At 45.3% G+C, this 16,732-nt stretch overlaps 1 protein-coding gene and 1 non-coding gene across 3 annotated transcripts; both read left to right on the forward strand.

The window, feature by feature from the left end:
* Positions 1 to 1,020: 1,020 nt before the first annotated feature.
* RPS13 (ribosomal protein S13) lies at positions 1,021 to 4,279 on the forward strand. 2 transcript variants are annotated; one of them, XM_025355882.1, is made up of 6 exons: positions 1,021 to 1,167; positions 1,308 to 1,356; positions 1,539 to 1,617; positions 3,153 to 3,322; positions 3,595 to 3,661; positions 4,202 to 4,279. In XM_025355882.1, exons 1-6 carry the CDS (start codon positions 1,145 to 1,147, stop codon positions 4,258 to 4,260), a joined length of 447 nt encoding a protein of 148 aa, XP_025211667.1. In that variant the 5' UTR covers positions 1,021 to 1,144; the 3' UTR covers positions 4,261 to 4,279. The 2 variants fall into 2 exon arrangements, with proteins under 2 accessions (XP_025211667.1, XP_025211666.1); XM_025355881.1 differs by having other exon boundaries at positions 1,077 to 1,167; positions 3,561 to 3,661.
* LOC112607547 lies at positions 3,922 to 4,012 on the forward strand. The gene has a single exon (XR_003115867.1). It is a non-coding gene; the product is annotated as a small nucleolar RNA SNORD14 (small nucleolar RNA).
* Positions 4,280 to 16,732: the final 12,453 nt, after the last annotated feature.

Below are 16,732 nucleotides of genomic sequence, written 5' to 3' on the forward strand. Positions count from 1 at the left end.
CTTCCGGCCAGGCGCGGTGGCTCACGCCTGTAATCCCAGCACTTTGGAAGGCCGAGGCGGGCGGATCACCTGAGGTCAGGAGTTCAAGGCCAGCCTGACCAACATGGAAAAACCCATCTCTACTAAAAATACAAAATTAGCTGGGCGTGGTGGCGCATGCCTGTGATCCCAGCTACTCAGGAGGCTGAGACAGGAGAATCGCTTGAACCCGGGAGGCGGAGGTTATGGCAAGCCGAGATCGCGCCATTGCACTACAGCCTGGGAGTCAAGAGCGAAACTCCCTCTCAAAAAAAAAAAAAAAAAAAAAGCTATTTCCTTGACGGTTCCTTTTTCCCAGGAAATTCAAATGCCTCATTTTATCCCTCATCCTCTTGGCCTTTGCAATCTTGCTCCCAAGGCTCTTCCCTGCCCACCAACTGTCTCACTTGGGAACACGGCTCCGTAAGCCTCTGCCCAACCCTTCTCCCCAGAGAGTCCAGCGCCCCAAAGCCCTGCGCAGGGGAATTCGAGTGCGGAGGGCGGCAGGCATCCGCGGGGACCTGGTTCAACTCCTTAGACCGTTTCTTCACCGTCAGTGACTCTCCCGTGACAGACAAGAGTAGGATTTAGAAATGAGAAATGGAAGCGCCGGCTGGGCGGTAGCCGCAGCCATGGCTTCCCGTGTGGTCCTCATCACATGCTATTGTATCTGTTATTTCATTAGCCGCAGGGCCGACTCTGAGGTATCTAGTTCCAGGGCAAAGCCAGGCACTGGTGAATGAGCAAACACCTGTGTATGGCTGATTCTTCTAGCCCTACCTGCTCCATGCCCACCCCCAGCGCAGCATTCGAATCTTTATGATCTCGGAGTCCGAAGTACGGAATTTCAACGCAAGCTGCTGTCAGCCTCAAATTCCCGCTCTGGCCACAAGGCTGATCAAAGACCGATGCATGCCGGGATGAGGCCCGGCCGACTGACGAATCACTTGCGACGCTGAAATGCATTTCGGGAGATGTAGTCACACAGACGACGGTGACTGCGCAGCGTAGCTCCGCCTCCTGCGTGCGAGGAGGCGTGGACGTGTGAGGTCACTTCCTGCGTGTTGGGTGGCTTCCTGCGGCGTTTCCATCCTCGCTCTCCTTTCGCTGCCTGACCGCCGCCATCATGGGTCGCATGCATGCTCCCGGGTGAGCTCGGGGCATCGAACCGGATTGCTGGGCGGGTGTGGGAGGAAGAGAGGGAGTGTGGGCAGCGGGCCGAGGGGATGATGTTCTGGGCTGCTCAGGCACGAGCCGACACCTCACTTAGAGACTGCTTCTCTCCCCAGGAAGGGCCTGTCCCAGTCGGCTTTGCCCTATCGACGCAGCGTCCCCACTGTAAGTAGCGCGCTGGGACCGGGGAGAATCCGGGGAGGGGGGTGGCATTTGTCTCGGGTGAAGCGACGCCGGGGTGAGGAACTTGCGTGTATGAGGAGCGCGGTTTTGCGGGTGGAGAGGGCGCTGTGCTTAGGCGGCATTCCTGGGTTCTCATCCTAAGGTTGCTTTCTATTCCGTAACAGTGGTTGAAGTTGACATCTGACGACGTGAAGGAGCAGATTTACAAACTGGCCAAGAAGGGCCTGACTCCTTCACAAATCGGTGAGTGTTTGTGTAGCCTCTTTCGCCTGTCCTCGTGTGACTTGTAGGATCTAGTAGGTGGTAACGTTATTTTAAAAATCGCAAAAACTATGGTCTCGGGACCGTGCTACAGGCATCATTGTAAGCACTTTACGTGTACTGATCTCGTTTAATTCTGACCACAATACTTTGAAATAAATCTTCGTGGCTTTCCCCCCAGTTTACAGTTGAGGATCCAGAGGCACAGTGCAGCTGGATACTAACCAGCCCCAAATCACACAGCTCTCAAGTGGAGGAGTTGGAATTGGCTAAGCAGAGTGCCTGATACAGTTCTTCACAGTTAGGTGTGGTTTGAATCTCAGTTGCATGTGACTTCGTGCAAGTGGCTTCATTCAGCAAATGTTTGCCTTCTGTGTGCTGAACATGGTTCTGGGGCCTGAGAATATACTAGCCTCCTACTCCCCCGCCCAAAAAAGCCAGCCGCAATGTGCCTGTATTTCCAGATACAGGTGCAAAGGTGGGAGGATCACTTGAGCCCAGAAGTCCTAGGCTGCAGTGAGCTATGATGAAGCCACTGCACTCCTGGGTGACAGAGAGGCGCCACCTTTTTTTTTTTTTTTTTTTTTTTTTTTTTTTGAGACAGGCTTGCTCTTGTCGCCCATCCTGGAGTGCAGTGGCGCGATCTCAGCTCACTGCAACCTCCATCTCCTGGATTCAAGCGATTCTCCTGCCTCAGCCTCCCGCATAGCTGGGATTACACGCACCCGCCACCAGGCCTGGCGAATTTGTGTGTTTCTGTTTTTGTTTGAGACGGATTCTCACTCTGTCACCCAGGCTGGAGTGCAGTGGCACGATCTCGGCTCACTGCAACCTCTACCTCCTGGGTTCATGCAAGCAGTTCTGCCTCTGCCTCCGGAGTAGCTGGGACTACAGGCAGCACCACCCCGCCCGGCTAATTTTTGTATTTTTTAGTAGAGACGGGGTTTCACCATATTGGCCAGGCTGGTCTCAGACTCCTGACCTCAGGTGATCCACCGCCTCAGCCTCCCAAAATGCTGGGATTACAGGCGTGAGCCACAGCACCTGATCCCACCTCTTAAAAGGGGGAAGGGGGATGCAAAATATCTGTACTCCTGGAGCTTGTAGTCTAATTGGAGGTATGACACACCAAAAGAAAATGTGCCATAGATTGTAAGTAATCAGAACTCATTAGAGGTTTAAAAGAAATAACGTGTAAAGTTTTTAGAAGAATGACCAGAGTTCTCAATAAATGTTAGCTGTGGAATCTCAATTCCTTTGGTCATCTGTATTCCAGCAAACCCACTGGGATGATAGTTTTCCAGCATTCTTAGTTTCCACCAGAAAGGTTTTCCTTAGTCTTGGGTAAACCTTCCTTGGATGTCTGAGTGAGCTTTATGTGCATTCCCATGTTGGTTTCTGTGATGTATAAAAGTATACCTCCAGCTTACAGATAGGAACTATGCCCTGATTTCTGAGCCTCGACATCATCCAGTTAGTGTTTCGTGTTGAAAGTTAAAACATGATTCCCTTTTCAGGTGTGATCCTGAGAGATTCACATGGTGTTGCACAAGTACGTTTTGTGACAGGCAATAAAATCTTAAGAATTCTTAAGTCTAAGGGACTTGCTCCTGATCTTCCTGAAGATCTCTACCATTTAATTAAGAAAGCAGTTGCTGTTCGAAAGCATCTTGAGAGGAACAGAAAGGTAAGCTAATAAACAAAATCTGGTGCTAAATAGGACTGCTCGTACATGCATCTGGTTTGAATTATTCAAGGTGGCTTAGTACACAAACTAGTGTAGTGTTGCTTTGAAGTTAAAATTCTACCCAAAGAGATTTTTCATTAGAGAAAGTGCGTAGTAGCTCTACATTGTCTTATTAATGTTTGATAATGTTCGGTCATTTTGGGTGGTTTTCTTGAATTGCACCAAATTTTATTTTTAGGATAAGGATGCTAAATTCCGTCTGATTCTGATAGAGAGCCGGATTCACCGTTTGGCTCGATATTATAAGACCAAGCGAGTCCTCCCTCCCAATTGGAAATAGTAAGTGTCAACTCTTTTGTTGTTGTTGTTATTATCAAGCATAGGAGTCAGCCAGTAGTAAAAGTCCTAGTAGTGAATATGTTCGGCCTTGGGGGCTATTTGGTTAACTGCTCTTTGAGCTCTGGCCTGGTAGTGGGAAAACAGCCACAGGCAGTACATAATCGAATGGGTGTGGCTGCTTGTCTTTAATAAGATAGTAGGTAAGTTTTCCTTTCATACCTCTACTCCCAGGAGTTTGAATTAATTTTCGCATGAATTGCTCACTATGATGATTGATTGCCAGACATTCGCAGTTTCCACCAGAAAGGTTTTTCCTTTTGTTGGCCAGTTCTTCCTTGGATGTCTGAGTGAGCATCTTCATTCATTGTGGTTCAACGCAATGCGTTGGTTCAGGTATTCAGTAGTTTGGTGCACTTTATATAGTTTGGATTTATTAACTGTTTGAGAATAGCACCATTAGTGGGGAGATTATCTGTTAATGAATATGGAGGGGCCGGTATTAATCCTGATTTTCTTTCTTTCCCCTTTTTTCTTTTTCAGTGAATCATCTACAGCCTCTGCCCTGGTCGCATAAATTTGTCTGTGTACTCAAGCAATAAAATGATTGTTTAACTAAAAGCATGTTTTATGTTTATTTTCCTAGAAGAAAAATGTATATATATCAGTGGTTCATGTGTGTTGATCTTGTTTGATGGGGAAGTGTTTTAGGTGACTGATGTTAGGATTCCAGGGAGCAGTAAGATAGTGTACATCACATCCCTTCATTGGCCCCTTAAACCAGTTGAGCAGCTTATAACCTCATAGGTGGTTGCCTTAAATATGGAGAACTGGAAGACACTAGGAAATAATGCCTTTCTGTTTGTTTTGGTGTCATGGCAAAAATGTTTCTAAGTTTTTTTGATACATTTAATGTTAAAGACAGATCTCTGGCAGATGTTAACCACTGGTAGCATCAGAAATAGTAATATGGGCAAAAGTAATTGCGGTTTTTGCCATTACTTTGATGCAAAAACCACAATTACTTTTGCACTAACCTAATACATAAAAGTGTCACTGGAGGGAGGGGAATCTGATATGGAGAGACATTGGATCTTGCAGTGAGGGTTAAAGATGAAGAAGGAATCTAGGGGACAGTAAACAGGCACAGTTCGTCTGGAGCGTTGGGGGTTTAGGAAGAATATTTGAAATGGGCTTGGGTTCCTGGCCTTTGAAAATATTTGGGTGGGTTAAAGTAAGATTTACTTGTTTTGGTATTGTGTTTTAATTTAATTCTTAACCTAATGGGGTACATGGGTATTGCTGCTTGAATGACTAAAATCTCAGACAACCCTAGGGAGTGGTTCAAAGTTACAAGACTTCTAAGTGGTTAAGCTGTATGTCTGGCTGGTGTTTGTTTATAGAGCCACGATCCTTCAGAATTCAGAAAAAGGGCTGCATGTGGTGGCTCACGCCTGTAATCTCAGCACTTTAGGAGGCTGAGGTGGGTGGATCACCTGAGGTCAGGAGTTCAAGACTAGCCTGGCCAACATGGTGAAACCCTGTCATTACTAAAAATACAGAAGTAAGCTGGGCATAGTGGCAGGCGCCTATAACCCAGGAGGCGGAAGTTGCAGTGAGCCGAGATGGCATCACTGCACTCCAGCCTGGGTGACAGTGAGACTCCGTCTCAAAAAAAAAAAAAAGTTTCCATATGGTTTGTTTCTTTTTTTTGTAACATCTATTGACCCAGTTGAAATAGCATATGCACATTATTTGTCCTCATCTATCCATGTGAGCACCTAGAATTTGTAGGTTTCCTTCAACAACTGTTTACTTCCTTGAAAAATCATCTTTTCAAGTGGTAGGTGTCCATCTTACAGTAACCCTGTGTCGCCCAGGCTGGAGTGCAGTGGCGTGATCTCAGCTTACTGCAAGCTCCGCCTCCTGGGTTAATGCCATTTTCCTGCCTCAGCCTCCCGTGTAGTTGGGACTACAGGCTCCCACCATGCCCAGCTAATTTTTTGTATTTTTAGTAGAGACGGGGTTTTACCGTGTTAGCTAGGATGGTCTTGATCTCCTGACTTCGTGATCCGCCCACCTTGGCCTCCCAAAGTGCTGGGATTACAGGCATGAGCCACTGCACCCAGCCTTTTTTTTTGTTTTTTTCTTTTTTCTGAGACGGAGTTTCGCTCTTGTTGCCCAGGCTGGAGTCCAGTGGCGCAATCTCGTCTCAACTGCAACCTCTGCATCCTGCGTTCAGGTGATTCTACTGCCTCAGCCTCCCAAGTAGCTGGGATTACAGGCATGAGCTACCATGCCTGGCTAATTTTGTATTTTTTTTTAGTAGAAACGGGGTTTCACCATGTTGGTCAGGCTGGTCTTGAACTCCTGACATGTGAGCCACTGTGCCCGGCCCATCCTATTATTATTAAACTTACACATGTATGTGGTTTTATTTATCTTTTCAGACAGTCTCACTCTGTCGCCCAGGCTGGAGTGCAGTGGTATGATCTTGGATCACTGCAACCTCCACCTCCCAGGTTCAAGCGATTTTTGTGCCTCAGCCTCCTGAGTAGCTGGGGTTACAGGTGCCTGCTACCATGATTGGCTAATTTTTGTATTTTTAGTAGAAACAGGATTTTGCCATATTGGCCGGGCTGGTCTCAAACTCCTGACCTCAAGAGATCCGCCCACCTCCTTCAAATTGCTGGGATTACAGGTGTGAGCCATTGCACCCAGCCTGTTGAATCATTTGATAAGGAATAACTAAAAACAGTCTTTTCCTTTCTGCAGTCCTACCTTCCTGAAGATGAGGGCAACCACTTTAAATACATAGCTGTTTTTCTGGTATATAATGTGCCTTTTTTTTTTTTTTTTTCTTCTGAGACAGAGTCTTGCTCTGTCACCCAGGTTGGAGTGCAGTGGCATGATCTCGGCTCACTGCAACCTCCACCTCCCGAGTTCAAGCAATTCTGCTTCAGCCTCCCGAGTAGCTGGGATTACAGGCGCACGCCACCATGCCCAGCTAATTTTTGTATTTTTAGTAGAGATGGGGTTTCACCATGTTGGTGAGGCTGGTCTTGAACTCCTGACCTCGTGATCTGCCCGCCTCGGCCTCACAAAGTGCTGGGATTGCAGGCGTGAGCCACCGCACCCAGCCCACCTTCTTATTTCTACGTAACATTCTTTTTTAAAAAAATTGAGGTGAAATTCACATTACAAAATTCCCCATTTTAAAGTGAACAATTTAGTGGCATTTGTTTATTCATAATATTGTACAACCACCACCTTAATGTAGTTCCAAAACATTTTCATCACCTTAAAGCAAAACACCACACTCCTCTTGACTTAGTCCCAGCATTTTGGGAGGCCGAGATGGGAGGAACGCTTGAGCCCAGGAGTTTGGCAGCAGCCTGGGCAACATAGACCTGTGTCTCAAAAAACAAAAAGCCCATACTCATTAAGCAGTTATCCCCATTTTTTACCCCCCCCCCCCAACCCCTAGCAGCCACCAATCCACTTTCCGTTGTTATGGATTTGCCTGTTCTGGATATTTCATATAAGTGGATTCATACAGTACCTGACTTTTCGTGCCTGGCAGTCTTTCACTTAGCATGTTTTTGAGGCTCACTAACATAGCATGTGTCAGTACTTCATTTCTTTTTGTGGCTGAATAGTATTTTACTGTGTGTGTGTACCACAGTTTATGCATTTATTAGTTGATGGATATTTGGATTGTTTCCACCTTTTGGCTGTTTCAAATAGTGCTGCTCTGAATATTTGTGTACATGTACTTGTTTGACTACCTGTCTTCAATTTTTGGGGTGTGTATCTAGGATAATTGCTCTAAATAACACTTTTATGCCCCTTTCCTGGCATCTTCATAATTCTATAATCATTTATGGCTCAATCAATATTCTATGTTTACATTTCTATGACTTTTATATACAGTGTTGATGTGATTCCATAGTTATAATTCTGTAAATATATCTACAAAAAATATGTTAGTTATTACCTTGTTTTTCCATCTGCTTAAAGTTCTGTGTTTCTATCTCATCCCCAAACTTGGAGCCATAGTTTAATCTCAGTACATTTAAACAGGGTTACTCTTTTTGTTTTTCCTTGGTGATACCTTCCTAGGACGCTTCATCCTCTAGTGCCAGTTTAGACAGCTTACCCTGAGACCTGTAGTTCTGGGATCCCTGTTCACCATCAATCCGAATATTCTGTCTGTCTCCAGTGTTAGATTCCTCCTTCCTTATCTTCTGTCTTCCTCTTTCTTGGTTTGCACCCTTTTGGAGGATGTGGGAAACACTGCCTCTAGCAGTCCCTAACAAAAGGCTCAGTCCTTGGACCTCATTTTTTTCTGTTCATCTCAACTCTTGGTAACTTCATCTAATCTATGGTTTTCCATGCCATCTTTAAAGCTACTACATTCAAATTCATACCTCCAGGGCAGACCCTCCTTGAACTCCAGACTTAGATGTGCATCTGCCTATTCTATATCCCCCCTTGAATCACTAATAAACACCGGATATTTGGACTCCTTTTTTTTTTTTTTGAGATGGAGTTTCTTGTTGCCCAGGCTGGAGTGTAATGGCACGATCTCGGCTCACTGCAACCTCCACCTCCCAGGTTCAAGTGATTCTCCTGCCTCAGCCTCCCAGTAGCTGGGATTACAGGTGCCCACCATCACTCCTGGCTAATTTTTTATACTTTTTGTAGAGATGGGGTTTCGCCATGTTGGCCAGGCTGGCCTCGACCTCCTGACCTCAAGTGATCTGCCTGCCTCGGTCTCCCAAAGTGCAGGGATTACATGCAGGAGCAACCATGCCTGGCCGGAAATAATTTTCTTTAAACATTTTTAGCATCGCTTAATTGTTTATAGCTTTAAAAACAAAAACCAAATGCTATCGCCAAGAAGTCAGATGTTATTCTGATTCCCACTCTTTTGTTTGTAACTTGGTAACTTTTTTCTTTTTTGACTCAATGCTTTCAGGATCATCTTATTAGCGCTTGGTGTTCTGAAATTTGCAAAAATACCTTGGCTTTTATTTTTTTCATGTTTTGCAAGGTACTGAGTGAACTATTTTAGTCTGAAAATTATCTTGCAGTTCTGGGAAGTTTTCTTAAATTATTCTTTTAATAATTTCTTCCCCACTATTTTCTATGTTCTCTTTGCGAAACTCATTATTTGTACATTAGACTTTCTGGAACTCCCACCATGGCCGATTTCAAGTTACTAATGAGATGTTACAACCAGGGGTTGGTATGAGATGCTCAGGAGCAGACCATTACATCGTATCTCTCCTCTGCAGATATAGCAGACATAAATGACTTGGAGACCACGAATAATAGTTAAATGGTGTGAAATAATTAGAAAGTGGTGAGTTCTGAGGATTTACTAGTTTTGAATATACTTTATCTGTGAGTTTATATGATTTTTTAAATAATGCCTGTGTTTAACTGGCTTGCAGCATTCCTAAAAGCTTGAAAGTTGGCTCTTGCGAGCCCATACAAGCCAGCTCCAACGCGCACCACTGCTCAGAGTTCATCCTTGTTCCCTGACCGTTCTTTTTTTTTTTTTTTTCCTTTTTTTGGAGGTAGAGTCTTGCTCTATCCCCCAGGATGGAGTGTAGTGGCATGATCTCAGCTCACTGTAACCTCCACCTCCCAGGTTCAAGTGATTCTCCTGCCTCAGCCTTTCGAGTAGCTGAGATTATAGGTGCCTGCCACCACACCTGGCTAATTTTTGTATTTTTAGTAGAGACGGGGTTTTGCCATGTTGGTCAGGCTGGTCTTGAACTCCTGACCTCAGGTGATCTGCCCACCTCGGCCTCCCAAAGTGTTGGGATTACAGGCATGAGCCACTGTGCCTGGACTTGCAGTGAGTATTTTGTAAGTATGGTAGTTTCCCCACCTTTTCATGGTTTCCTTTATCCATGGTCAACAGTGGGCTGAAAATATAAAATGGAAAATTCTAGAAATAATTCATAAATTTAAAATAACTTATTACGGTATATTGTTATAATTGTTCTATTTTATTATTGTTGTTGCTAATTTCTTACTGTGCCTAACTTATAAATTAAACCTTATTATAGGCATGTATGTGTAGAAAAAAACATAGCATATAAAAGATTCTATACTGTGCACAGTTTCAGGCAACCACTGGGGCCTTGGGACATATCCCCTGCGGACAATATTGTCTCATGGTCACTCTATGAGGTAGATAGTATTAGCATCTCCATTATTCAGAAGAAACTAAAGCACAAAAGGTAAAGTAGGCAATTTGACACACTGTTGAGATGGAAAAGTCATAAGAGAGGCTGGGTGGCGCTCCCTCCTGTCATCCCAGCACTTTGGGAGGCCAAGGTGGGCGGATCACTTGAAGTCAGGAGTTCAAGACCAGCCTGGCCAACATGGTGAAACCCCGTCTCTACTAAAACAAAAATTAGCCAGGTGTGATGGTGCGTGCCTGTAATTGCAGCTCCTTGGAAGGCTGAGGCACAAGACTTGCTTGAACCCAGGAGGTGGAAGTTGCAGTAAGCCGAGATTGTGCCACTGCACCCCAGCCTGCACTACAGTGCGAGACTCAGTCTTAAAAAAAAAAAGAAAAAAAAGTTGTCATGGAGGAGCAGAAAGTGAAGCCATGGTCACATGAAATTGCCTAAGGATAGAAGAGTTCAGCTTCTTTCCCATCTTACCTCCATTGCACCCAGCTGGGCCCCTCTCAGACCTGCCCTCCTGGCAGTAAATGGTGTGCCTGGGTCCACCTCGGGTGTGGTAGATTGTATGACCACAACAGGCCAGATTGAGTGGCTCATGCCTGTAATCCCAGCACCTTGGGAGGCCAAGCAGGAAGACCTCTTGAGGCCAGGAGTCTGAGATCAGCCTGGGCAACATAGTGAGACTCACACCTCTACAAAAAATAAAAAAGTTAGCTGGATTTTTTTTTTTTTTTTTTTTTTTTTTTCCGGAACTTGGAAGGCTGAGATGAGAGAATTGGTTGAACCCAAGAGTTTGAGGCTGCAGTGAGCTATGATTGGGACAGAGGGACCCTGTCTCTGGAAAAAAAAAAAAATGACCACAACAAAGTCTGTCCCACTTGTCTTCTTAGAACCTTACTGCTCCAATCAAGATGTGGTGTCTAATTCCTCTCCCTATCAACATGGCAGGCTGTGGCTGGCTTTAACAATGGAATTCAGCTGAAGTGACACTTGAGGAATTCTGAGACCAGGGCAGAAAAGTCCTTGTTGCCTGGGACACTCGTGTCTGGGGTCCTGAGCTGCTGTGCAGGCCCACCCCGAGGTCTCCATGCTGTGAGGAAGCCTCAGCCATGTGCGGGTGCTTTGGGAAACAGCTATGGTGGAGGTCCCATGTGACAGCCCTCGCTAACCACCAGGCTCGTGGGTGAAGATACCTCCACGTGATACCTGCCTCCAGAGCCTTTGAGTCCAGCCACTCAGTCTTCCCAGCTGAGACTACAGACATTCTGGAGTATAGAAACCATTCTGTAGTACCCTATCTGAATTCTTTTCTTTTCTTTTGTAGAGACAGGGATCTCCCTATGTTGCCCAGGCTGGTCTCAAACTCCTGTGGTCAAGTAGTTATCCTGCCTTGGCCTCCCAAAATGCTGGGATTACAGGCATGAGCCACTACACTTAGCCCTGAATTCTTGACCTACAGAATCCTTGAGCATAATCAAATGATTGTTTGAAACCACTAGGTTTTTGGGGTAATTGTTTCATAGCAAAAGTAACTAGAACATTTTGCTGAGGAGGAAGAGGCTGTGTTTCTACCGTCCCACGGCTGCTGGAGGGGCAGGGCAGAAGCTTTCACTTGCCTCTCCCCATTTACCATGACTCCCAGTTCTCATCTCATCTCAGCCTGTATTGGAATTACCTGTGGATGTGTCTGTCTGCCTTGCTAGACTGGACTGTGAGTCCCTGCCAGGGAGGATGGCAGAAACTGTCTTGGTTGCCTTATATTCCCAGTGCCCAGCACAGAGCCTGGCACATAAGATAATTGGCAGATCCTTGCTGGGTATGTGCACAGTAGTTGGTCTGATGTTTATTTCCCGGTTAGAACTGCTGGCAGTGGGGATCCCAAACCTTTTCCAAGGACTTCTTGGGAGCTGGAAGGAAGCTCTTGCTGGCTGCCTCCCACAGAGGCATATGATTGGACTGAAAGCAATTTTTCTGAAAGCATTCTGGTGAAATACAACATTTTGATTGAAACAATGATTTGATTGAAAATGAGTATTTCCCAGTTGCTGGGTTTTTTTTTTTAATAATATTGGTCATTTTCATGCTTCATAAAGCAATTTTCAACATTTTAAGAGTTTTTAGGCATTTTTGTCCTTTTCCTAAACTTTTGAGGGGTTTTCCCTAATTATTTGTAATTTGTTTTTAGCCTACTTTTACTGTTTTTCAGTATTTGTAATAGTACAAAGTTGGGACTGCCTAATTGATTAGAGGGCTGCTTAAATTAAGGTATGAAATATACCTCAATATTAATATATTAACATATATACAATAATTCCATTTTTGTAAAATTATGCACAAACATACAAATGTCTACAAAGATATCTACCAATGCTTCTTGACTAGGAGGGATTCATTGGGATACTCCCAGAAGACTTAAAAATACTGATCTCTTTTCTTTTTGAGACCAAGTCTCACTCTGTTGCCCAGGCTGGAGTGCAGTGGCGTTAGCTCACTGCAACCTCTTCCTCCCGGGTTCAAGTGATTCTCGTGCCTCAGCCTCCTGAGTATCTGGGACTACAGGTGTGCACCACCACATCCAGCTAATTTTTGTATTTTTAGTAGAGATGGGCTTTCACCATGTTGGCCACGCTAGTCCCAAACTCCTGACCTCAGGTGATCCAGCTGCCTCAGCCTCCCAAAGTGTTGGGATTACAGGCATGAGCCACTCCTCCTGGCCTAAAAATACAGATTTTTTTTTTTGGAGACAGAGTCTCGCTCTGTTGCCCAGGCTGGAGTGCAGTGGTGCAATCTCGGCTGACTGCAGCCTCCCCATCCCAGGTTCAAGCAATTCTCCTGCCTCAGCCTCCTGAGTGCTGGGACTACAAGTGAATGCCACCACGCCTGGCTAATTTTTGTGTTTTTAGTAGAGAGGGGTTTTCACCATGTTGGCCAAGCTAGTCTCGAACTCCTGGCCTCAAGTGATCCGCCCAGCCTTGGCCTCCCAAAGTGCTAGGATTACAGGTATGAGCCACCGTGCCCATCCTAAAATACTGATTCCTTCATGCCTGTAATCACAGCACTTTGGGAGGCTGAAGTGGGAGGATCGTTTGAGTTCAGGAGTTTGAGACCAGCTTGGGCAAAATAGTAAGACTCTGTCTCTACAAAAAATAAAAAAATTAGGGGCGGTGGCTCATGCCTGTAATCCCAGCACTTTGGGAGGCCGAGGCAGGTGGATCACGAGGTAAGGAGTTCAAGACCTGCCTGGCCAACATGGTGAAACTCTGTCTCCACTAAAAATACAAAAAAATTAGCCAGGTGTGGTGGTGGGCCCTGTAATCCCAGCTACTCGGGAGGCTGAGGCAGGAGAATTGCTTGAAACCAGGAGATGGAGGTTGCAGTGAGCCGAGATTGCACCATTGCACTCCAGCCTGGGTGACAGAGCAAGACTCTGTCTCAGGACAAAAAAAAAAAAAAAAAATTACGCATGGTGGCACATGCCTGTAGTCCCAGCTACTCGGGAGGCTGAGATGGGAGGATTGCTTAAGCCTGGGAGATCAAGGCTGCAGTGAGTGTTGATCACACTACTTCACTCTGGCCTGGACCACAGAGCAAGACTCTGGTCTCTGAAAAGTAAAAACTTTTTTTTTTTTTTTTGAGATGGAGTCTTTTTCTGTAGCCCAGGCTAGAATGCAATGGCACAATCTTGGCTCACTTCAACCTCTGCCTCCCGGGTTCAAATGATTCTCATGCCTCGACCTCACAAGTAGCTGGGATTTCAGGCACATGCCGCCATGCCCAGCTAATTTTTGTATTTTTAGTTGAGATGGGGTAGCACTACATTGCCCAGGCTGGTCTTGAATTCCTGACCTCAGGAGATCCACCCACCTACTGGGATTACAGGCATGAGCCACTACGCCCAGTCACTAAAAAATATTTTTTTTTAATTGATTCCTTTACTCCAGAAAGAGAAGAAGAAGAAAGAAGAAGGAAAAAGAAGAAAGAAGAAGAAAGAGGGGGAGAGAGTGATTCCCAAACTCTGTCTGGGAAAGCAGAAATCTGCTAGGATGGGGAGTGGGTTGGGAGTGGGGAACCAGACATCTGTATTTTAAAAAGGCATTTGGGATTGGGACCCCTGATTTAGAATCACAGAAGAGTAAACCCGGTAGGTACTTAATTCAGTCCTCATTTTGTGTATGGATGAGTTCGACTCCAAGAAGGGACTTGCTCAGGGTCACACAGGGGGAGGGATGATGAGGTCTGGAGTCCAGGCTCCTGGCCTAGTTGCCCTTTCCTCTTTGTTCTTGCTCCAGGTGTGAACAGAAATTGTCTCTAGGTGGGATTATGGGATTTGTTTGAATCACTCATTTGCATGTTTCTATTTTCTGATGTTTCTGTAAGAGTATGAATTGCTTTTGGCACAAGATAAAAACAACGAATAAAAGAAAGGATAAGGCCAGGTGCAGTGGCTCATGCCTGTAATCCCAGGACTTTGGGAGGCCAAGGCAGGTGGATCATTTGAGGTCAGGAGTTCAAGACCAGCCTGGTCAACATGGTGAGACCCTGTCTCTACCACATATACAAAAATTAGTCAGGCCTGGTGGCTCATGCCTGTAATCCCAGCTACTTGGGAGGCTGAGGCAGGAGAATCGCTTGAACCCAAGTGGTGAAGGTTGCAGTGAGCTGAGATCACGCCACTGCACTCTAGCCTGGGCAACAGAGAGAGACTCTGTCTCAAAAAAAAAAAAAAAAAAAAAAAAAAGGAAGATAATTCTGAAAGCTATTTTACCTAGTGTCTCCTCCCCCACTTCCCTACCCTCCCTCCCTCCCCAACTACCAGCACCCCTGGGCAGTGGCACTACTTACCGTCCCATACTGCATTGCCTTTACAAAGACAGTGGCCTTTAGGGACAGTCTGGCTCAGAGTTAGGGACACACAGATCATAGCTCTGAGCCAGGTCCAGAGAAGCCAGTGTACTCTGGGTACACAGATCCCCTGGGCCTGGCCCACCCAAGAGTGCATAGATGCCAGGTGGGGAGAGGCAGGCCCCAGAGTAGAGGTCCCCAGGACACCGACCCTTGAGCCACCAGGGAGGCCCACCAGAGGGCAGCAGAAGCCTGGTCCAGAGCTCCCATCAAGCCTCCCATAGGGATGTCAGTGGGGTTCAGGGAAAGCTTCAAGGAGAATTTAGGTCCTGTTCTGAAGGAGGGGAGTAGGAAAGGGTACTTTAGATTTGTGTAAGGGCATGGCCTGTACAGAGCTGAGGAGGCAGGAATTCATGAATCAAAATGTGCCCAGGTGGGGACAAGAGAGCACTAGAATGTAAACTCCCTGCAGGCAAGAACTGTGTCTGTTGTGTGTATGCAGCTATACTGTTAGAGCAGTGCCTAGCACATGATATGTATTCTATTGATATTTATTAATCAAGTGCATGAATGGGAATACTGCTGGTGGTGAGGAAATGAGGAAGAGAAAGGGCAGCAAATGTTTGGGTAGAGGACAAAAAAGAAAAGAACTTTTACTTATTAAAAACCTACTCTTTGTTGGGCAATGTGCTAAATGTTTCTAAGCCAAGAAAGTAGTACATGCTTAAGGTGAAAAAAATATTAAAGTTTTTTAAAATATAAAACCAGGTCTTACCCTTACATCAGAACTTCTAGCCTCCTTTTCAGAAGCTAACAAGGTTTTTTGCATATTTTTCTAGAAATGTTATACACATTTTGTTGGCTGGGCACAGTAGCTCACACCTGTAATCCCAGCACTTTGGGAGGCCGAGGCGGGCAGATCACGAGATCAGGAGTTTGAGACCAGCCTGGCCAACATAGTGAAACCCCATCTCTACTAAAAATGGAAAAAATTAGCCGGGCTTGGTGGTGGGCCCCTGTAATCCCAGCTACTCGGGAGGCTGAGGCAGGAGAATTGCTTGAACCCAGGAGGCGGAGGTTGCAGTGAGCCAAGATTGCACCATTGCACTCTAGCCCAGGTGACAGTGCAAGACTCCATCTCATATAAAAAAAAAAAAGAAAAAAAAAGAAAGAAAAAAAAGAAAAGAAAGAAATGTTATACACATGTACCTCGGGTCACCTGCTCCCTTCCGTATCTCTCAGAACTTCCAGGCACCTGACATATTCTCTTAGAGCAGCATTTCTCAAAGTATAGTCTGGAACTTCCTTCAACAGAATCACCTGGTAGGAATGTAACTTATTAAACATGCAGAAACTCTTAGCTGGGCATGGTGGTGCACACCTGTAGTCCCAGCTACTTGGGAGGTTGAGGCAGGAGGATAGTTTGAGCCTGGGAGATGGAGGCTGCAGTGGGCCATGATCGTGTCACTGCACTCCAGCTTTAGCGACAGAGTGAGACCCTGTCTCAAAAACAAACAAACAAAAAAAACAGAATCTCAGGCCTCAAACAGAACCCCACAATCAAGGGAAAGGAATCTGTATTTTAACAAACTGCAGGGAATTCTGATGCCCATTAAAGTTTGAGAAGCACTGCCTGGACTCACACAATCACTCACTGAGGGGAGGGTTCAGATAGGGATTGCATTGAATCTGTAGATTGCTTTGGGTAGTATGGACATTTTAATAATACTGATTCTTCCAATCCATGAACATGGAATATTTTTCCATTTTTTGGTGTCCTTTTTAGTTTCTTTCATCAGTGTTTTATGGTTTTCACTATAGAGATCTTTAATTTCTTTGGCTAATTCCTAGGTATTTAATTTTATTTGTGTCTACTGTAAATGGCATTACATTTTAAATTCTTTTTCAGATTGTTCATTGTTGGCATGTAGAAATGCTACTAATTTTTGTATGTTGCTTTTGTATCTTGCAAATTTATTGAATTTATCACTTCTAATAGGTTTTTTTGTGGAATATTAGGTTT

Source organism: Theropithecus gelada, chromosome 14 (genome assembly GCF_003255815.1).
Source record: "Theropithecus gelada isolate Dixy chromosome 14, Tgel_1.0, whole genome shotgun sequence".
Lineage (NCBI taxonomy): Eukaryota > Metazoa > Chordata > Mammalia > Primates > Cercopithecidae > Theropithecus > Theropithecus gelada.